The 23872-nt window shown below is 41.5% G+C and overlaps 1 protein-coding gene across 2 annotated transcripts in view; it reads left to right on the top strand.

Moving 5' to 3' along the window:
- Nucleotides 1–18704, top strand: part of arf2a (ADP-ribosylation factor 2a) — a 114114-nt gene extending 95410 nt beyond the window's left edge. For both annotated transcript variants that reach the window (XM_049467985.1, XM_007229946.4), the window contains exons 2-5: nucleotides 8963–9120; nucleotides 9578–9688; nucleotides 9800–9924; nucleotides 17885–18704. In XM_049467985.1, coding sequence (XP_049323942.1) covers nucleotides 8973–9120; nucleotides 9578–9688; nucleotides 9800–9924; nucleotides 17885–18046 — 546 coding nt within the window. In that variant the 5' untranslated portion in view covers nucleotides 8963–8972 and the 3' untranslated portion in view covers nucleotides 18047–18704. The remainder of the gene's footprint in view (nucleotides 1–8962; nucleotides 9121–9577; nucleotides 9689–9799; nucleotides 9925–17884) is intronic.
- Nucleotides 18705–23872: the final 5168 nt, after the last annotated feature.

The raw sequence follows: 23872 nt of genomic DNA, 5'->3' as shown, positions 1-23872 counted from the left end.
CCAACATTGCTTTGTTTTTTTTTCTGACATACAATTAATGTCAGCTAATATCCGTTTGAATTATTGGCCACATCGCCTGAAAAAAAGGCAATTATTGGCCAATAGTGTTATTCCTTTCCTGTTATTCCTTAAGAGTCTTTTTTTTGTAGACAATATATCGTACCAGAAATTATTTCAAAGAATGATATTGGTCATTTTTTAAAGACCATTCACAGAATGGTCTAAAAAGCTGTAATAGTAGTTTGAAGATGAAACAACAATTCTGGCATTCATCAAAGTTTGGAAAATGTGTAGTTTTTATTTTCTTCACCTACTGCAGCCTGCACTATACACTATATATTAGAACGAATATATAATCAAACATAACTGATAAATAAAGTTTTAGTATTATTAAGGTCATGTCCATTTATTGTATAATAAATGGGCCTAGGTGTAGGTTTAATTTCCAGTGCAAAAATAATGTTAGAGAAGCAAACTAGGGTTCTCAGACAATAGAGTAGTGTAGTTTATGTTAAGTTGAACTATCCATTTAAAACAGGTTGTGCTTGTTACACCGGGCTTAGGTGGCTGAAAATATTTAATATCTTGTTTTCTGGATGAGGAAGGACTGTCACCTTTACAAATATGTTTCTTTATGTCACCAAATTGGCTTGCCTGTTGGGAGATGTCCAGTAAGAGTTGACAATATTTTTGGGTTTCTGCTTGGGAAAGGACCGTTCCTATATTGGGCATAAGGTCTGTTGCAACATCCTTATTGTGGAAGGACTCGGATGTGGTCATGTGTTTAGCTCCAGGCTATCAGATATAGCCCTGCTCTCTCCAGCTACTTCGCACATGCGTTTGTTTACTCTTCTGCTGTATGTATGCTTCAGAAGGGGAAGCAGGTGCAGTGGGAACTTGCACAGCCTTTTCAGAGACTTTTGTTTACAAAAGTCTTTGAGGATTCCCTTTGTCTTTCCATTCATTGGAGTTTCCTCTGTCAACTAAATTCCTAAAAGGACAGGTTGGCTTGTAATTCCAATTTGCATTATTTACTAATACTGCATTCCATTGAGAACAATATCATACCCGTGTTGATTCCATTATAGTTAAACGATACATAATTTATTTACATTTCAGTTAGCCTAATACTTTGGTATTAACAATCCTTTACTGTTGTATTTATTAAAAAATCTATATATATCATTCTTTTATGCCTAGTGTTATTGTTAGCATTATAAGCAATTTATAACAACGTGTTATGCAGTATTGTGCGCATATTAAAACCTTCAGAAATGCCGACATTAGAAGTTGGATAGTACTATGTGTATGCTTTATTGAGACAGATAGATAAAAGTTCTAACAAACTATATAGTACTACCTCTTTTACTACTGTTGATGTGGGATGTAGCCGTGTTGCATTCTGAATTTGAGGAACATCCTTTGAGAAACTCCACAATAAGAGTTCAAAAAGGAATGCAGCATTAATGTTATCTTTGCTGTTAGTGGCATAATAAAAAGCACAGCTAGTCTGGTAGTAGTTCTGAAGTATTTTGTGTGAAATGCAGATAAAATTTTAAGTAGGCATTAAATGATGACTGCACTAAAACCTGAAATGCAATAATTTAAATGGTCTCTTTCTTGGTGTGTGGTTTCATGGTCTCCCAGTTTTTGGTAGTAGATAAATGCTGTGTGAATGGCATATACTGGTGCATAATGGTGGTGTTCACAGAAGCTTTATCATCATGTAGCTTAACACATTCATACTCGTGAGACAAGGGCAGGTCATGTGGTCGTAAAGAAAGTAAGCTGTTTGTCTAAATTGCACATAATGACACAATGAGGCCCATTAATAGGATTTTAATGCTGGCAATGGTGTTCTAACGTGTCTAATGTCCATATATTTTCGATGTTCAGTATTGTCCTGCTTTACTTCAGCATGGTGCATTATATTTAAAGTTTGTTTACTGCATTGTCTATGTTTTGTACAAAAATAGTAGTACATGCTACATGCTGTAGTATTTGTCTTGGAGTATAAAGAAAAAGCAGATATCATTTGTTAACTTAATGTGTGCATGTGTCTTCACAGCTGACTGTTGTACAGGATGAGATCTCTATGCAGGTTGGCATAATTCCTAATGGTGTTAACTTGTCCAGTGGTCGATTTTGAGTCTAGCACTTCTGGCTGAAGGTCTCCTAAAGGCTGCAGAAAGGAGAAAGATAAGCAGAAAAGGGATTACACCACAGGTGTACTCTCAAGTTAATGAATGCATTGTCTGAAAGTTGACCAACTGCCTGTTTTTTTTTTCGTGCTGCAGTAGGTAGGCACCACGGTCAGCTTTGTTTTTACAGGACGAAGATATTTGTGGAGGCAAGTGAACAGTGCATTGTCCAGAGCTCCTTCCTTCTCTTGTCCTTTAGTAGTCAATAATTAATCCTTTGTGGCGCTTTTTGAATTACTTATGAGGCTCAATTTGCGGGTTGTGCTTTTTTTTTAATGGTAGAGAGACGTCTGTGTATCATGTTTAGCAAAACATGATGTTTTGTTTGTTAACTAGGGGTGTTGCAATGTATATTAATATTAAGTAAGAATAGCATTTAATTTGATGCAGGGCTTGCAAGTACATAAACAAAATTGGAGGTACTAGGCATTTAAGATAATTTCACTATTGACTTTTCGTACAGTATATAGACATGGCCTCAGTTATTTTGTTGACCTTGATGTAGACAATTTTTTTATTTAGCAAGGAAAGCCCATTAATAACATTGAGCTGGAATATCAACATGTAAATGTTTTGAGTTATATATTTTATTTATTTAGCCTTTGTATACACACAGTCTAGTTTTAGTGTCTAACTATTTTTAATAGTTTTTTTTTAGTGGAACTATTTTTAATAGTTTAACATTTTTAATGGCATGTGTACCTGTTTTTATTCTACTATATTACCATTATATTATTGGTACAAGTCGTCCAGAATAGGCATAGGTGCTACAAACGGTGCTTTGAACAGTGTCCTAGAAAATTATTAATAAAAATGTGAGCTCGAAGAACCTTCAAAATAAAAAAAGTTTTTTTTATATATAAAGCTTCTTTAGTGAACCAAAATGCTTTTTTTATGAATACCTCAAATACCTTGTAGCATCTTATTTTAAAAAGTGGAATGTAGGCCTAGGTTACTACTTACAATAGATATACATTGTATGCCTCAGTAATATGGTGACCTCATTAGGCAGCTATGTTTTTCTTGGCAAGAAGAGTCTATTAACATGGATGTGCCAGTTGTTCTTTGTGTTAAACAAACAAAAAGATGATGGTTCAAATTTGACCTATGTGTATTGTCCTACATGCCTAGCAATAATCCAGTGTCTGTTCTCTGCTTTCATATGCAGTCCTTTCTGGTAGGGTGCGGGCCGGTAGTAGGTTATCTCTGTAATTATGTGTGTAGTATATATGTCGCAAAAAGCATCTTATAGATGTGCGTTTTTTCCAAGCGCCTGCATCACCACCAGCATGTGTGTGTGTGTTTCCAGTATGATTCAGTGTCCCAGTGCACCTCCTCCTCACTGTGCTGGTGGAATGCTGTCTCAAGCATCTGTAATTAAGATTTTTATCAAGTGAGAGAGTGAAATTTAGTCATTTAAGGAACGGTCTAGATCAGGGATGCTGAATCACTCCTACCTCCCTACTGTGTGGGTGAGGAATGTAAAACTGGACAGCTCTGAAGCAACTCAGTCTCTGTAATTATCAAGAAGATTGTGTGTACTGGTTTTCATTTATGTTGAATTTGGTGCTTTTTTCAGAGGACCAAAGATTGTAACATTGATTACAACTTTATACAAGCACTAATAGTTAAATTAATAACAAAAAAAAACAAGAAAAAAGAAAAACAAGGACTTTTGTATTAAAACAACACTGTTTTATATTGTTAACTGCTGTGCTTGGTTGTTGCTTTTGTGTGTCAGCTGCAGTGCTTTAGGAAAAAATGAAAAACAAGGCAATGTCTGGAGGAGGTTAACTCAACACACACATGTCCAATCCCCTGCAAGTAACTTGTACAGTTACCTAATGAGCTTGAGAGACTTAATGCTGGAGTCGTTGGTGAGCTAATGAATTGTTTCTCTCTGAAAACACGCTGCGCTTTAGGTGCATCTGATCTTTGTTTTCCTGGATGCCCTCAAATTAGGGAGACTGATGAGATGGAAAGGTAAATTACACTGTGATGAGTTTTTTTGCTGAGCTTTATCATGGGTATCCTCACTTCAGCTGCAACCTAAATTAACTGCGTTTTTCATTAAAAGGAGGTTTATTAGCGTTGTAGTTGTCAGAGGGAGCTTAATTGTCCCTGCTTAATTGGGTATAGTTGTGTATGAGATGCTCAGTAAGGAATCTGGTAATTGGAGTAATTGTGCAATGAGAGTTTGATGATGGTGTAATGTGGCACTTCTTTTTCGCTGGTAGATTATCACTTTCCAGTGTGTGTTCTGTATCTATCTTTAAAAAAACCTGGAAATTTTAAAACTTTCTGTCATTGAGCTGATTGTCCAATAAGTTTAACTAAGTTCCAATCAGATTTCATTTGCATCTGAAGGACTACAAAAACTACAAAAGGACTTCATATGCGGCTGCAGAAACCTTTTATACCACTCTAGCACTCCACTCTTTGTGCTGTGTTTGTCAGTTTGGCTTATTTACTGTATCTGACAAACTCACACATTTGTAGAATGTGTAAAACTAACATGCCTCATGAAGATGAAGTGCAAAACCTTAAACAACACTGACTGGATACCCCTCTCAAAAGAGCAGATCTAACAAACACCAATCAACACAAAACAGCAAACAATGCAGACCACGTTTAACCACAACCAGAAGTACAGCAGCTATGGTCGTAAAGCTAAAGGTATCGCATCCTAAATGCTTGAGAACCTAGCAATGGTTAATTAGCCTTTTTGTGCAAGTTTCCACTTTGAGCTCCACAGTGCAGTTTTGTATGGGAATTTGCAGTATTTGAATACCTTTTAGGTAATATTGATAATCAACAGATTGTGCTGAAGGGCAATAAACATTGATATTAGCCCCAAAAACAGAAGTTTAGTCTGTCTTCTAACAAACACCATGCTTTATTATTCAATTTACCATAATTTATCTTAATTGAAGATAAAGCTTGTGCTTTTTACTTACGGTGGATTTCAGTTAAATACAAGATAATCACACCCATGTGATAGAAGGAAGTGTGATCTTTAGATGTGCTGTGAAGGAGTGGGGTGGCTGGGTGGTACAGTTGAGCCTTTTTTTTTTCTTTTGTAAGATTAAGTAAGAAATTGAATACTTTTAACTATTCAGAGAGATTGTGAATCATGTCTGCTTTATTCATAAAGGTACATTAAAAGCCAAATTTTGGTAAGCGAATAAAAGCCATTATTGATTACTAAATAATTGAGTAGAAATGCACCAAAATGAGAATTTGGAATTAAACTAAACAAAATGAAATCATTAATCATTTTGCCACTTGTTTCACCACTACATTAAATTAAATAGCGTGAATGAATTTTGGGCTTGCCTCTTCTGAAACACCATTGTTTGGTATTAATGATTTTCTTCTTTCACCTAATTTCAGTTGCTGCAAATTCTATGCATTCCTAATATTATGTAAATATAATCTGCCCATGTAGATATGGTTTGAAATGAGATTAAATAAAAGAGGAAAAAATTGATTATCAAAAAAAGCATGATGCTCAGCATGAGTGCTGAAATGATATATTGTGCAGCATTAGTCTGAGGACTTACTGGAGATGTTGCGCAGGCTTGTTGACTGTAGTTTAAGCTTTTCTACATTTAAGTGTTAAAGCAGTGGTTTGCAAGGGTGCAAGTCTCGCCTCTTGTGGTTTTAGATCTGTGACCTTCACAAGTGCTGCTGCTGATGGTGTAGATACCAGTAAGATGGTTACTGCAGTGAACTTTATTAGATATTCTGCAGTTTGTGTGCTGATAGAAGACTTTGTCTTCATCTTTGAGTATTTGTAGCTAGGCCAAATGGCTACAAAAACCACTGAAAATGACTTCTTGAGTCTTGAGTATCTCAGGAAGGTCCCAGCTCTCTTTTCTTGGGAAAAGTCTAACCCTCGCCAGCACTGCTGTGTGCTTCCTGCAGTAGCTCTTCCTGTTTGCACAGTCCTGTATAGCTCCATGTTTTTTTCATTTACAATATTTACTCTAAAGACTCACATAATTCACCAGGGCAGGAGAAAATCAAACATAGGAAACAGTTCTACACTCGCCGTTTATTTTCTCTGGGTTGTGACAAATGTGTTATTTAGGAGTTTATTATAATGGCAGAAATTTTAAATGCCTAAACAAATAAGTTAACATAGGAATAGTTATAGCAAACCAGTTAATTTAACAGTTCTATTGATAACATACACCGAAAGGTTATGACTTTCGAAACATGACCCTTGTACTAACAAAGCAGTGCACATACCCTTCGAGGGCTTGTGAACTCTACAAGACCTGTGAAGGTGTGCTGTGATATCTGGCACCAGGAGATCATTTTAAATCCTGTAAGTTGTGAGGTTGGCCCTCCATAGATGGCACCAGTTAGCATTGGGTGCCCTGACCGTGTGATTGGGTCATTGGTTGTTTTCCATACTTGGTTCACTTCTGGTTTAAATATTTATATCGCAACATATTTCTGAAATTGCTGTTAATATGATGTGTGTTGCCAGGCTATGTTGATCTGTCCCTTTTTTCCCTTAGCTTGAATGGAGTGAAATGACTGCAGAGTCTTGTAATAAAAATCTCAGTGACTGAGGCTGTATATATGTACCTAAGACTGTTTTTTGATATACATACAAATGTATTATAAACCTTATAAACCTTAATTCGCCTACAAATTACAAATAATTTATAGGAAATAGTCACACGTCAGATGTTAGTAGAATGAGATTCTAGGCTACTTATATGTGCCTTAATTTAAAAGGGAAATGTTAGCAGAAATTTTAGGTATATGATATATGAGGCCTGAGGAACAGTGAATCTTATTATGAAGCCTACAATAGGGGATTAGCCACACTGCTACACTAAAATATTGCTAGTTGTTAACCAGCCTGTTCTGCTTTATCCAACTTAAACAACATTTTAATCTAGTGAACAAGATGTTCACATAGCAAATGTGTTTATCTACAGTTGTTTAATTAGGAGTATTATGACTGTTGCAGTTGAGGCCTGTTTCAAGGCTGTATTGTCTGGTAAACTGTTCCCATCATCTCTTGGGTTTCAGTTCGTCTGGATTCAGTTGTAACTCAATCGATTGGGGATTTGCTTGCTTGCTTGCTCCCTCTCTAGCTCTCTCTCTCTCTCTCTCCTCTCTGATTAATTCAGAGGCCAGGTGTCTTCTCTTACAGGCTGGTCAGGTTACCTGCAGTGCTCCTCCCTGCAGTGGCCTACATTCACCACATCACTGACCTCATTGTGCTTCTCTCCTCCCCTCCTCTCTTGGGTTGGGGTGGTGATGCAGGGCAGAGCTGCGCTCTTTGTTTGTCACGGCGTTACTTGTGGTTAGGACAGCTAACCTGACTTTGTCTGTTTGAAGCAGGGTCAAAGAACATGCAGAGGTGACTTGATATGCTACCTGTGCCAGGTGTGTCAAGTGTTGAGCAGTGAAATCTTTTAGCACATATTAGCCTTTTATCTGTTTTGAGCACTGAGTCATAATCTAGAATAATAATAAAAAAGGCCTGGCTCTAATTAATTGAGACAAACAGAAGTGAGTTGTCTTGTGACTCATGGTATGAGTGGGATGCCATCTGCCATAATAGAAAAATGCCATCTGAAGTGTGACAGTTTTTGCTTTCTTTAATTTAAATGAGAGTTTTGCTTTTTGTGACAATTTCTATGCTATACAACTATACAATACACTGTTAAGTAAAATAATATTGATATGGTAAATATTGATATTGAGCAATGCTTCCAATTAGGGCTGGGAGGTTAATTGAATTAATTTGATTTATCAAAATACTGTTTTGATACAAGGGTGATTTTCAAAATGGCATATTCCAGATTGTACATTTCTTCATATAGAAGTTTTAGTAGATAGACATTTCATTTGCTCTGTCAGAAACCTGTAACCCTTTATGTGGATGTGATTTTATTTTATACTTTTCCTAAACTGAAATAGTATTTGTGTGTAAAAAAAACAAACAAAAAAAACATTTTTTTTAATTAACTGTAAAAGAAAATCTAGCTTGTGCATAATTTTAAATGGTTAGAACTAAAATGTTATGTCTTTTGTATATATCTCATATATTTGTAAAATATTAAGAATATATATATATATATTTAATAACCTCTCACATCCCTCCTATTTCCAATACTTGTTTTTCACTTTTTGTTTAATTTTTGTTCATACAATTTGTTAAAAAAACATGAATTTACCATTTATGGATGCATGAGTTTGCAAAATGATATGCACTACACATCAAATACAGTTCGTTTTTGCAACGTGAAATCTGATTAGACGTCCTGCTGGTAAATGAATTAGTAGAGTAATTGTATTATTCATTCTATCAAAACAGTAGAATTGAAAATGTCTCATATCTTGAATGTATTAAAGTGTAATTATTTGTCTAATGCCAAGCAGTTATTTGTCAGATTGAAAGGTTAGTCCTGCCTTCTTGTGCATGTTTTGGATCAGTTATCATATTTAATATAAAGCAGCAGCGTGCAAATTATTTGGACATAATTTGCCACTCTGTTTGATGGTAATTTCCTTTAGCACCACTGAAAGGCTTTGTGTTACAGACATTAAGTAAACAGCACATCCCCCCCCCCCACCCCCCCCAAACAGTCGCAGGTCTAGCATGCACAACAGCTTGTTATTGTGAGGGTTATTGACTCAGTGTTATCACTTTAAGTGTTAATTGTGTTAATATTTTTGTTTTAAATAAATATTATTATATATATATATAAAGATATATTTATCTTTTTCAGATCTGCCACCATGGGGAACATGTTTGCAGGCCTCTTTAAGAATCTCTTCGGGAAGAAAGAGATGCGTATTCTGATGGTGGGGTTGGATGCTGCTGGCAAAACCACCATCCTGTACAAGCTTAAATTGGGAGAGATAGTCACCACCATCCCCACTATTGGTCAGTTGCTATGGCTCCTCTGATTTAAACACTTGTTAAATGTATCATTTGCTCGTTAGCAGAGAAAATGTTATTGTTTTTAAAAAACTGCAGCCAAATGTGATGGATAATTATATAATAATTATAATCACTTATAATTTAGCACCATATTTTAAGCTTTCCCTTACTCTAACGTAGACTGTACTGGGCACTTTCACACCCCAGTTTCGTTTCCTAGTTTATATCTTTGTGTGTTGTGCAGAAAAAGGGAAGGTCACATACACGTCTGTGGTGTTAAGTTGTCCTAGGGCTGTTGTAGACTGTTATAAAAATGGAGCCCACAGTGAGATCTGGCTGCATTAAGTACCCCTCAAGCTGTTTACACAGATCTTCATCCCCATGTCATGCCTTATCTCTGTCTGTTCTTTGCCACAAACTTCTCACTGACATGCTTGTTCCTCTGCATTTCTCTCTGCAGGTTTTAACGTAGAGACAGTAGAATATAAGAACATTAGTTTCACAGTGTGGGATGTGGGCGGTCAGGATAAGATCCGACCCCTGTGGAGGCACTACTTCCAGAACACACAAGGTCAGTCTCTCCCAAAGTGCATGGGTTTCTCTTTGATTAGAGGATGGGTGGGCTCGTTGCAGTGTGTCTCATTCTTTTTTTTTTCCCCCACTATCTCTCTCTGGCTGTCAGGTTTGATCTTCGTGGTGGACAGTAATGACAGGGAAAGAGTAAACGAGGCGAGAGAGGAGTTGACGAGGATGCTGGCTGAGGACGAGCTCAGAGACGCTGTGCTGCTCGTTTTCGCCAACAAACAGGTAGGGGATGAAAACAGCTCAGTCTCGAAAGCCCAGAAGAAGTGGTGCAATCTAGCACATTTAACAGAAACACAATGGCTGTGCTTAACTCGTACTAAGTATGGTAATTATATGGTGTTAATTACGTTTTATTTCATGTAGCCATAACTAAGTTGATGGGAATTGCAAAAAAAAAAAATAATAATAATAAATGACAATTAAGCTAACCTATACGGTTTAAGTATAGGCAAAAAGTTTTAATCTGATAAATTGCTAAAATATTAAGTAGTTGTGGTTATTAATATTGGGATATTTAATACAGTGTAATATATTAGGATATATTACGGAGTCGTAGTCTGGCGCTGTGAGAGATGGCTGCCTCTCCAGTAGCTCCGTAGTTTTGTAACTTTTTAACCTCTTTTCCGCACTTTTTTCCCACGGATATTTTTAACTCTAAGATGCAACCAGAAGGCAGTTTTCTCTCTTATTTGAGAGAGGAGCTGCTGGCGCTGAGAACAATGGGGCGAGCCGGGATACGCCATCTCATCCCGGCGGAGCTGAAGCGGAGACCCAGGGGCTCCAAGGCTGGGGTTAAGCTAAAGGCTAAGCTAGCGGACAATCGGCGGTGCTGCAAACCATCTGTTCCCTCTGTTATCATGGGGAATGTGAACTCGCTGCCGAACAAGATCGACGAGCTGTCTGCACTGAACAACAAGCGGATTTACCGCGAGAGCAGCTTGTTTATGTTTACAGAGACATGGCTAACCCGGCTAGTACCGGATGCTAACGTCGACCTGCGGGGATTCACTACCGTGAGAGCCGACAGAGACACTAAAGCATGCGGGAAAAGCAAAGGTGGGGGACTCATCATCTATGTCAACAATCGTTGGTGTAACCCGGGACATATCTCTGTAAAGACGGTCTTGTGTTGTTCGGACTTGGAGCTGCTAGCAGTTAGCCTGCGGCCATCTTGGGGATACCCACCCAAGATGGCGGCGCGTTAACACGCAGCGGCCGCTCCGGGTCCGTTAAATGGTGCTTTTGTGTTACTATTTGTCGTTTTTTCCGTTTATTTCCTGCAAATATGTGCATCGGAACACCCGTGCACATGTTCTACCACCGCCAGACCCTGCTACAGTGGAGAAATCAGCCAGAAAACACGCTACTGGACGAGGTTCTGCAGATGCTACTTGAGCTTAGCCTGCTAAGAGACCCAGGCCGCCAGCCCGCGGTGTTTCCTGACGCCGGAGCCCAGCGGAAGTGCCATCGCAAGCGGTGCGAGTGTAAGCGCGGAAAGAGAGCCGGGATCCGCGCAAGGCTAAAGGCTAGTCCCAGCCGGCCGGCTATACCATCGCTCTTTCTGGCAAACGTCTGTTCCCTTGACAATAAACTGGACTACATCCGACTCCAGCGAACTACCCAGCGTGAGTTCAGAGACTGCTGTGTTTTGGTTTTTGTGGAATCGTGGCTGAACGACAACATTCTGGACAGCGCCATTCAGCTAGCCGGGCTAACCGCGTTCAGAGCGGATAGGAGCACGGCTCTATCCGGGAAGACCCGCGGTGGAGGCGTGTGTGTTTACATCAACACGGAATGGTGTAACAACGCTGTGACTGTCGCCAAACACTGCTCTCCGCTGGTGGAGTTCCTGATAATCAAGTGCAGACCTTTTTATTTAGTACGGGAGTTCTCTGCCGTGCTAATAGCTGCTGTCTACATCCCACCCAGTGCTAGCATTGGTGCTAATGCTAAAGAGGCTCTGTGTGAACTCTGTCGGACTATCAGCGATCTGCAGAACAAACACCCAGACGGACTGTTTATTATCGCCGGAGATTTCAACCACGCAAATCTCAAGTCAGTGCTCCCTAAATTCCATCAACATGTGGACTTTGCAACGAGAGGAGCGAGCGTGCTGGATCTTGTTTACACAAACATCCCCAGCGTGTTCCGGGCGGAGCCCCGCCCCCACCTCACTGTCTCGGACCACATGTGTGTTTGGCTGACTCCAACATACACACCACTCATCAGACGCTCCAGACCAGTTCAGAAGCAGGTGAAAACCTGGCCGGCAGGCTCCATCTCTGCCCTTCAGGACTGTTTTGAGTGCACTGCATGGGACATGTTTAGGGAGGCTGCTACTGAAGGCGATTCTGTTGATCTGGAGGAGTATGCAGCATCAGTCACTGGCTACATCAGCAAGTGTATTGATGATGTCACTGTCTCCAAGACCATCACCACACGCCCAAACCAGAAGCCTTGGATGACTGCTGAGGTACGTGCGCTGCTGAGGACCCGCGACTCCGCGACAAGGTGGCCCTGAGGAAAGCGAGAGCCGACCTGTCACGAGCCATCAGAGAGGCAAAGCGCGCACACGCCCAGAGAATCCACAGCCACTTCAAGGACATGGGTGATGTGCGGCGCATGTGGCAGGGCATCCAGGCAATCACCAACTACAGGACAATGCCACCATCCTGTGAACGTGATGCCTCCCTCCCTGATGCCCTGAACAACTTTTATGCACGGTTTGAGGCACAAAACAACACGATGGTGAGAAAGACCATGCCCAAGCCGGACGAGCAGGTGTTGTGCCTGACTGCAGTGGACGTGAGGAACACTCTGCGCAGAGTCAACCCACGGAAAGCTGCAGGACCAGACAACATCCCCGGCAGAGTGCTCAGGGAGTGCGCAGACCAGCTGACAGATGTTCTCACGGACATCTTCAACATCTCCCTGTGCAGCGCCACTGTCCCAACGTGCCTCAAGTCCACCACCATCGTCCCCGTGCCGAAGAAGTCGTCCACAGGGTCTGCCTCAATGACTACCGTCCCGTTGCACTTACACCCATCATCATGAAGTGCTTCGAAAGGCTAGTCATGAGGAACATCAAGACACAACTGCCCTCTTCACTGGACCCCCTGCAGTTTGTGTATCGTCCCAATCGCTCCACGGACGATGCCATCACCACTACTCTTCATCTCTCCCTCACCCACCTGGAGAAGAAGGACACTTACGTCAGAATGCTGTTCATAGACTTCAGTTCAGCATTCAACACCATCATCCCATAGAACCTCATCAGGAAGCTAAGCTCGCTCGGCCTCAACACCCCCCTCTGCAACTGGATCCTGGACTTTCTGACGGGGAGACCCCAGTCAGTCCGGTTCGGGGGCAGCACCTCCAGCTCCATCACACTGAACACTGGGGCCCTCCAGGGCAGTGTCCTGAGTCCTCTGCTGTTCACCCTGCTCACTCATGACTGTGCTGCAAAACACAGTTCTAACAGACTGGTGTACAGTCAACAACCTTCACCTGAATGTCGACAAGACAAAGGAAATGGTTGTTGACTTCAGGAGAGCACAACACACCCACTCTCCACTCAACATCGACGGGTCCTCTGTGGAGATTGTTAAGAGCACCAAGTTCCTTGGTGTCCACTTAGCAGATAACCTCACCTGGACCCTGAACACCAGCTCTACAGCCAAGAAAGCCCAGCAGCGTCTCTACTTCCTCCGGAAGCTGAGAAAGGCCCGTCTCCCTCCACCCATCCTCACACTCTTCTATAGAGGGACCATTGAGAGCATCTTGAGCAGCTGCATCACTGCCTGGTTTGGGACCTGCACCGTCTCTGACCGCAAAACCCTCCAGCGTATTGTGAGGACAGCTGAGAGGATCATCGGCGTCTCTCTCCCCTCCATCACGGACATTTACACCACCCACAGCATCCGCAAAGCAACCAGCATTGTGAATGACCCCACTCATCCCTCACACGAACTGTTCTCCCTCCTGCCTTCGGGAAGAAGGTACCGCAGCATCCTGTCCAGCACGACCAGATTCTGCAACAGCTTCTACCCCCAAGCCATCAGACTCCTCAACTGCAGAGACTGAACTGATGGTTTTCTGTACATGCGCGCACACTCTTACCCCACTTACCCCAGAAAATGGAAGCACCAAAAACCCTACTACCTCACTGGACTCTATTGCATACTGTGTAATAGAGGTAATTACTACCTCACTGGTCTTTTTTGCACACTGCATAATTTGCACACTGTCTTGTTGTTTATTATTCTTTGTCTGTATTGTGTTGTATTGTCTGTCTGCACTTTTGTACTGTTGCACTTATTGTTCTGTCTACACTGTGTTTATGTGCACCATGGTCCCTGGAGGAACGTTGTTTTGTTTCACTGTTTACTCTGTATATAGCTGAAATGACAATAAAAACCACTTTGACTTTGACTATCTGCCGAGGGAGTTCAGTCACGTGATCACCATCTGTGTTTACATTCCGCCGAGCGCAGACGCAGCCGCTGCATGTGAGAGGATTCACTCAGTCACAGCAAGGCTGCAAACACAGAACCCCAATGCTTTTATTATCATCTCCGGGGATTTTAATCACGCAACATTTGGACTCTACTCTTGCTGCTTTATACCAGGTTGTAGACTGCCCGACCAGGAACAACAGGACAATTGACTTGCTGTATACTAATGAAAGAGAGGCATACAGCGTCACGCCCCTCCCCCCACTGGGGAGGTCTGACCACAACCTGGTTCATCTTCAGCCAAAATACATCCCCCTGGTTCAAAGACAGCCCCCAACAACCAGCTCCATCAGTAGGTGGTCCCCAGAAATGGAAGATGCCCTCAGAGACTGCTATGACACCACAGACTGGGATGTGCTGCTTGGCTCACACTGTGAGGACATAGATGGGATGACACACTGTTTGACAGACTATCTTAACTTCTGTACAGATGTGGTCTGTCCCATGAGGACTGTATGGTGTTACCCTAATAACAAGCCATGGGTAACACAGGAAGTTAAAGCTGTCCTGAACAGAAAGAAGGCCGCCTTTCGGAGCAAGAACAGGGAGGAGATGAAAGCAGCACAGCAGGAGGTGAAACGCTGTGTGAGGAAAGCTAAGGACAGCTACAGGAGAAAAGTGGAGCAGAAGCTGAAGGAGAACAACATGAGGGAGGTCTGGGAAGGTGTGAAAACCATCACAGGCCACAACTCAAAGACCAGAGTTGCAGGGGGAACAATGGAGGAGGCAAACAGGTTGAACAACTTCTTCAACCGGTTTAACCAGTCCACCCCCCCATACTCTCTACCACACTGCAGCCATCTCTCCCTGTTTCCTCAACACCTCCCCCAAGGCTTTCCAGCAGTTTCTTCCCCCCAGTCTCTCCCACCCCAACACACACTCCATCATACATCGCTGCAGACCAAGTCAGGAAACAGCTGAGGAGGCTCCACCCCAGGAAAGCAGCAGGCCCAGACAAGGTCCCCCCCCGAATCCTGAAGACCTGCGCGGCAGAACTGGGTGAACCGTTACAACGGATTTTCAACCTGAGCCTGCAGCTGGGGAGAGTGCCCACCCTCTGGAAGACATCATGCTTAGTACCAGTTCCGAAAAAGAACCGGCCCAGTGAGCTGAATGACTTCCGACCGGTGGCACTCACTTCACATCTGATGAAGACGTTGGAGCGGCTCTTCCTCTGTCTACTCAGACCGCAGGTGCAGCATGCCCAGGACTGTCTACAGTTTGCATACAGGGCAGGTGTTGGTGTGGAAGACGCCATCCTCTACCTGCTACACCGAGCCCACTCACACCTGGACAAGGGGAAAAGCACAGTGAGGATCCTCTTCTTGGACTTCTCGAGTGCCTTCAACACCATCCAGCCTCTTATGCTCCAGGATAAACTGGATGGGATGCGAGTGGACCCCTACCTGGTCGCCTGGATCTTCAGCTACCTCACTGATAGGCCGCAGTATGTCAGGCTGAAGGACATCACGTCTGACACTGTGATCAGCAGCACTGGAGCACCTCAGGGCACGGTGCTGGCCCCTCTCCTCTTCACCCTGTACACCGCAGACTTCTGCTACAACTCCGAGCTGTGTCACATTCAGAAGTTTGCAGATGACACAGCCATCGTGGGGTGTATCAGGGACGACAACGAGGAGGAGTATAGAACTCTGGTGAGGGACTTTGCTGTTTGGTGCCACAGGAATAATCTGCAGCTCAACACCTCAAAGACCAAGGAGTTGGTTATTGACTTTGGGAGGTCCAGACCAAGGTCACGACCAGTTCTGATTGAGGGGGTTGAGGTGGAGGCTGTGGACTCCTACAAGTACCTTGGGCTGTGGCTGGACAGCAAGCTGGACTGGACCTGTAATTCTGACCACCTGTACAGGAAGAGTCAGAGCAGGCTGTACTTCCTGAGGAGACTGCGGTCCTTCAACATCTGCAAGAAACTCATGTGGATGTTCTATCAGTCTGTGGTGGCCAGTGTCCTGTTCTACACCGTGGTGTGCTGGGGATACAGCATATCAAAGAAGGACTCATCCAGGCTGGACAAACTGATCAGGCGTGCTGGTTCTGTGGTCGGCATGAAGCTGGACTCCTTGGTGACTGTGGCAGAGAAGAGGACTATGGACAAACTGCTGAACATCATGGACGATGCCAGTCACCCTCTGCACACCGTCATCAGCAACCAGAAGAGCCTGTTCAGTGACAGACTGCTCCTCCCCAAATGCAGGACCAACAGACTCCGAAACTCCTTTGTCCATCATGCCATCAGACTTTACAATTCCTCCCCTGGGGGAAGGAGGAATAACAGGAGGACAGAGGATGAGGAGGAGCAGTAGCAACTCAAATGGACTGCAATGAAGTGCAATAAAATAACACATACGGACTAAGCGCAATAAATTAATACATACGGAATAAGTGCAATAAAAATTCTATTCAAATACATTCACTGCATATTTATATTTATAGTTATACTAATTATATTTGCTGTTTTATACTTTTGTCTACTTGCTTTGCACTTTATATTGTAAGATTGTTTAGTTTTATTTTATTACTCCCTGTCACCTACTCTTTGTTTCTATCTGTGTGTACTGTATTGATGCTGCTACTGGAACCCTAATTTCCCTGAGGGAACCTCCCAAAGGGATCAATAAAGTTCTATCTATCTATCTGTCTATCTATATTTTTATACACTGTGCCGTGTAAAAAAAGTATATTGCTTTCTCAGCACATTAGAGAAATTTGTGTTAGAGGTTCAATAACAATTATATAAAAACATGGCTTAGTATAGAGTGGTAGGTGTACAAAGGAGACAGCTGATTACTTTCCTGCTTCATGTGCAGTGTTCTTGTCTGTACTTGTGTTCTTGTGAAATCTCACCAGTCACAACTCAAGTATTATTTCATTTAGAAGTTTATGGTTAGCCAAGAACACTACACATACCCGGAGGTGTTCTTGCTTCTCCCACATTATTGAGGATGCATGGAAAGTGACTTGTGTGGACTTCTTGTAGTCTGATATTCCAGAATGCACCTCACACCAGTATTAGAGTAATGGTGGAGAAGAAAGTACAAACCTGTAAGTTATACGTTTTCAAAATTGTAACACTGTGTGATCAAATAAAGTTTTAAGTAATTTTCAAGCCAGAACATGGTGGTTTAAACTTTAAATTTCTGCACTTCTAATTAACTGTCCTACATCCTCTTGTCCATGAGTGTATGCACCTGACAAGTACGGAAGTTCAAACTTGTGTACCCTGTAGTGAAAAACGGCCGTGGTGTCCAGTGGGAGTGTCAGTATTTAGGAGGTCACTGCACATTGCTAAATCCCCCCCCCCCCCCCCCCCCCCCTAACTGCCAAATTTATTGTTAAAACAACAACAGCAACAATGGAGAACTGCATTCTTGTCATAATTTGGTATGGTATGGATTTGGAATAAGTATATAAAACATAACTCTCACCCTGGGAAATAACTATTTGGACATATAGTCTTGCAAGTTGCAGTTTGTTCCATGTAGCGCTGTATAGCTCCTGCTTGAGATTAACACTTGTCTACAGGCTTAATTAATAAACTTTTTTTCAATTTGGGTATATATCCTAGTCATAGTTATTTTAAATTTAATTGAAGAGTATAGGGTAACTGTGAGGTTGAACTGTGCATGACTGTCTCTGTCTCCTTGCAGGACCTGCCCAACGCAATGAACGCCGCAGAGATCACAGACAAACTGGGCCTGCATTCGCTGAGGCACCGCAACTGGTACATCCAGGCCACCTGCGCCACCAGCGGAGACGGCCTGTACGAGGGCCTGGACTGGCTCTCCAACCAGCTCAAAAACGCTAAATGATCCATTCCACCTAGTCCTCTGCATTTTGCGCTGTGTGTGTGTGTGTGTGTGTGTGCGTGGGTATGTGTGTGTGTGCGCGCGTGTGTGTAGTGATAATGACAGCGCTGGATTTAGTCTCTCGGTTCCCCACTTTAATCCATCCTTTTCCTCTTTGATTTGGTCCTGTTAGACTTTAGAGGCTCTCCCCAGTGCTGTCTAGTGCACACACACCAGGATGGAAGTGCGAGCGTGTGTGTGAGAGAGGCGAGAGTGGGAGCAGCCCTGCTGTGCCTTTTGAACACACATGCGTTTCATACAGCTCGGTTCTCTCTCTCTCTCAATCTGTCTCTCTATCTTGATCTCTCTCTCTCTCTCTCTCTCTCTCTCTCTCTCTGTTTATTCCTCTCCATTTGTCCTGTCTCTGGTGCCCCCTTGATTTCCACAAGGCAAAGAATGACCCAGGATGCTAAATGTTGTTTTTTTTGTTTTGTTACTTACAGAATAAATAATTATATTGAAATAAAAAGTACAGTCTTGATTTTCATCCATCTGTCCGCGTGTCGAAGATGTTACAAGGTTCACATTGTCACCCTTTTACCCCCACATATGATGAAACTCATTGTAACCTGCATCAGGTTGGGAGAAAAGAAAAGACAATAAAGTGACGTTTTCCATCCTAGATCCTTCTTTGCGTTCTTTGAAAACGATGCAGTTGCGGCTATTCTTCCTCTTCAAAAGCCAGTTATTGATCTCTTCCATCTTCTTCTATTCTCGTATCACCCACTTGTTTACAGAAATGTGAGGATGCAGGTTCTTGTTAAATGCCAGCATGTCTTTTTAAAATACAGCACCAAGGCATTTTACACACTGCACCCTGAAACTGATAAAGGCGCTACAAATGGTTCTTTTGAGTGATGGCATAGAAGAAGGTTTAACGTCTTGTTGGTTCCGTTAAGAAGCATGCATGCAACAGAACCTTTACATCTCAATTTATTAAATCTGGACCTTAATCTGGAGTTCATTTGATTGGCCATATGATGTCTCACATACCAAGGATCACATCAGGCCTGTTTACACCTGGCATTAACTAGGATTTTGTTTACACTTACAAACTGAACGGTTTAGAGGAAATGTGGGGTTCATTTAATACGGTTAAGCAGATCTAAGAAGATCTATAAAAAAGGCAATGGATTACTTAAACGGCAAGGGAGCAAACTATACTTCTCTACTAGAAAGCATGCATGTAAAAGTGAGGGAGAGATTGAGCAAGAAAGAGAAGCTAAGATTAACAGTAAAAATGACTATTATAACTTTTTCTTTTTTAATTGCCTGAGTAGAATCTGATCACAAAAAACAAATCTGTTTACACTTCATCTTTGACCACTTCCAAACACGGTTTGAGTGTTCACATTTGGCTTTTAATCTAAACGAGTAAAATCTGTAAAATCACCAAAAATACATGTTAATGCCAGGTGTGAACAGGTTCAAAGTCCAGGAATGGAAACTGGATTTAAGGTTCAGATTTTATGATTTCTGATTTATATCTAGAAAATGTTTGTCATCCTAACCTAACACATCTTTACAAGCATGGTCTTCATCCTAATCCTCATCAACCAAAAGTGGTCTAATCTTCTGTGTTGCTCCTTTATTTTTAAAAGCATAAAAATCTCAAAAAAGGACAGTGTTCTAATCTGAGAACAAATCAAGTTATGACCAACCTCATATAAACTGAGTATTCTCTAATACACTCCTAAAAATCAATCAAAAATCAAGGTGCTTAAATTGGTTCTTTAAGTGACGCCATAGAACTAACCATGGTCTTCAATCCTGTCCATTGAATCTGTTCCATATAGAAGTGTACCAGTCCTGAAGTTCTAAATGTGGTCCTTGTTATGTGATCGACAGTTTGACTGTTTTCAACTTCCAGTTAAACTTCCAGTGTGAACGCAATTCAGGACTGAAAACTGGATTCAAAGTAGATTCACATTTGAAGACCTCGACAATAGAAGAACCTCTTTCCTTTTCATAATGTACATAATGTTTATTGTATGTGTGAGGAGCCTTAACATCAAGTAAAGGTTCTTTGGACCTTTTCCAAGGGGTTCCACTTATTTATGTACCCTAAAATGGTGGTTCTGCTGCATTACGTAAAGAACTATTTGTAGCACCTTTTATTGTTATGATTTTTGAGTTTTTACAACCTAAAACGTCTTGATTAGGAGTCTGTGTTTGAGTGGAGGCTGTGCTTTAAAACAGAAGACCACCCAAGTGTAGTCTCAAGTGTGTGCTTAGAGAGTAGAGAGGCCTTTTTAGAGCTGCTCCCACTCTTTTCTAATTCTGTTCTTGTTTTCATTGTTCGTATGGTCTGTTGAGTCAGGGGTGCGCTCAGTCGCTCTGGTTGTCCTCTCTTGGCCGCTAAGGGCTTGTTAAGTCTCTCTTCTTGCTTTCAGTTATATTTTTCCCCCTTTAAAAAAAAAAATCCCAAGCTTCTAGGAGCCCATTAGATCTGCCAGAGGAAACGTTCACCATTACGAGGCAGTTTAATTACAGACCAGATTAAAGGCAGCTGCCTTTAATGGCAGACTCTAACGGCAGCTTAATTCTGAGCATATTAGCTATTCTATGCCTGTGGATCGATCATCGATCATGGCCTTTTTCCCCCCCTCGCTTATTTCTTGCTGGCTTCTGGCTGTGTCCCAAACCAAACCTATAGTCCATATATCCGAGAAGTCGCCCTCGATTAGACGTAACCATCAGACCATCGAAAACCTCCAAAACAACTGACAGATCGTTTCTTGCTTTCCCCTGGTGTGTCTGAAGTTATTCCAAAGGCTACTGCGCGCGAATGTTGGTGTACATCCAGTAATCAATCCAGTACTTGCACACGCAACTTTCTGTAAGACAAGGCATCATTACTGACCCCTGAAGGTCATAATCCTGTTCCTGACCTCTTTCTTTCAAAGGAACGGGTGAGAAACAGGTGTTTACACCTGGTCGCTTTATGTGATTAATATCTAGATTTAGTAGATTTAGTATCCTGGTAAAGTTTGAGCTACATGAGTTTACACTTCGAAGGCAGTCAAATGCAATTCTCTCTCTCTTTTTTTTTTTTTACTAATATCGCTCTTTTGGTTCAGATTTTTCAGCAAGATAATGCTCGCCCACACGCAGCAAGTTTCCTAGGAATGATGTCTCTGCAAGGTTTCTGCTTTCCTTTCTTGTGCTTAAGTTCCTGAAGTGGTTTGAACAATCCGAATTGTATTTGTTGTTGTTGTTGTTTGGGTGCATTTACACTTGTTGGTTTAAAGCTCATAATACCCTCTTTACCTTTAAAATAACAAAAACAATAAAACTCAGAATCCGGACAAAAGGCTCTTTTTATAACTATTATCTAGGTCTGTTTCTTTTTCTGGTCCTTTTCTGGATATGATTCTGTAGTACTCAAGTCGCATTGAGTGACCAGGTGTAAATGCGGTCTAGGTCAGTCTACAACTGGACAGATGCGGTTTTAATTTTAGTGTATTTTAATTCTATTATCTTTTTTCATTTCTTTTTTTTTCTTTCTTTACCAAAATGCACCAAAACTCAAGCAAGATTTAAAACTCTAATGATTCTCATTTTTGTTGCTTAATTTTTTTATTGTAATGATCTCTTAAGAAATAACTGATTTGTTTTGAAGAAAACATCATCTGTATGGCAAGTAATACTGTGTAAGAACATGTATTTTAGCTAGCTGTTTCATTTAGCCACCCTTCTGTTCAGATGTGAAGCTTTAATTTGAAGACAATTATGTAAAAAAAAAAAAGAAGAAATGAAGAAAGAAAAACAGCAAGAGAAGGTGTGCATGTGTTTTTTTGTTTTCTTTTCTTTTCTTAAGTTTCTTTATTTCTAGCTTTTTTAACCCATCTTGTAACATCTGAGAAATGCACTATAATAAAGAGATCTCTATTACAGAACTCGTGTTGTGTTTATTTGAGTGGAGAATTGTTTTTTCACCTGCATAGTCCGTGTTAAGAGGTATTTATGAAAAATATTCCTGCTTTTGTTGGAGTAACTGTCTCTATTTGTCCAGGAAAGGCTTTACTAGATAGTAGATACTTGCGCATTGTTGTAAGAGTTTGATTTAATTCTGCAACAAGCGCATTGTCCCAAACCCTTTCTAAAAGTACTGGGATTAAACCACATGATTCCAATACTATTCCAGAAAAAGCAGTTCTGCTTAAAACCTACTAACCAGCAAACAGAGAGGGTTATAAGAACGTTTAGCAATGTTTCAAAAAGGTTCCAGAAGGGTTAGCCTGTAACATTACAGAAATAACTAACCAGGAATCCAGGAATGTTCTAAAAATGTGTGATATAATAATAGTTTGCAACACAACCTTATTAGAATGTTTCTCGCTTAAAGTTCCCAGCTAGAAGAATGCTAACATTATGGAAACATTAAATGTTGCATTTTCAGAACTAACTAAAAAATCTTTTTTTTTTCTTTTCCTAATTTTTCACATTTTCTCCCCAGTTTACACAGCCAAGTACCCAACCCACTTATTAGGACTCCCCCTATCACTAGGAAAAAAATGAAAAAGATAATAGAAATAAAAATACACAAAAATTAAAACAGAGGAAAGAGCAGCAGCTTGGTTCCGATACATCAGCTCACAGACGCCCGGCGCTGCAGACGTCACCCTGGGAGTGATGTGGGGAAAGAGCGCCATCTACCCACCCGGAGGGAGCAGGGCCAATTGTGCTCCCTCTGAGCGCCGAAAGCTTGATGGTAAAGCTGCATGAGCTGGGGTTCGAACCTGCAACCTCCCGCTCATAGTGGCAGCGCTTTAGACCACTGGACCACTCAACGCCCCCTAACTAAAAATGTAAACATTGACACAAGTGACATTGCCATGACGTTACCAGAATGCATAAAGACTTTAAATGAATATATTGTCTAAGAACAGCCAGAAAACTTGGCAAAATGTCTCTTCAGGGACCAGAAAAGCTGTGTGTGTACCTCTGCACAGCTGTGTCAGCAATGGGTGCTATTAAAAGGAGTTGAATGCATTCATTAGAAGGGGTGTCCACAAACATTTGGACATGCCTTATATTGTGTACATTTACATGCTGTGAGTAATTACACAGTTCTGTCTGCATAATTACATGGTTGCGATGTAAATGGATTCTTCAGGGTGTTTTAGTGTGAGAGACATAATTATAGAGGTATTTACTAAGTGAGAACTGTTTACAATAGTGGTGAATTGAAACAGACGTCTCTGATCAATCTGAAAACCTACATAACAAGAAATTATTTGTTGTGCACTCATTGACAAAACAGATTAATTAAATAACACATCCAGAAGTTGTGAAAGACCATTAATATTTTCTGTAATAAGATGATCATAACATGATCAGGATGTATCATTATCAGATATTAAGGAAACGTGCTAAGTTTAAGCAGGGCCAGCTCTTGTCAGCAGAGCTTCAGACAGTATTTTCTTATTAGAACTGTGCAGTACGTCACAATAATCTGTGTGGGTTCAAGCCTCCGAAACTGCTCACCACCATTCCCCTAGTCCCATTATCACACACCGGGTTGCCAGGTAAAGAACACATCAGCACACAAACACAAAAAGTGTGATGCAGCCATGGAAACAGGCGAGCTGGCTGGCTATTTTTCTGCTGAACAGGTAATCTCTGAGCTTCAGTAAGGTTCGCTAAACAAAGCTAGGTCATTTACAACCACCACTCAGGTAGCAGAGCTGGGCATTTTAGACACTGAAACCTATATATTCTCTTATTAGCTTCAGAGTAGTGTGTCAATCTGTCAACCCGCGTGAGCTTCACGTGAATGGGGCGAAA

Source organism: Astyanax mexicanus, chromosome 19, assembly GCF_023375975.1.
Source record: "Astyanax mexicanus isolate ESR-SI-001 chromosome 19, AstMex3_surface, whole genome shotgun sequence".
Classification (NCBI taxonomy): domain Eukaryota; kingdom Metazoa; phylum Chordata; class Actinopteri; order Characiformes; family Acestrorhamphidae; genus Astyanax; species Astyanax mexicanus.
Note: the sequence above shows the minus strand (reverse complement) of the source record. Positions and strands in the feature narration are given on the sequence as shown.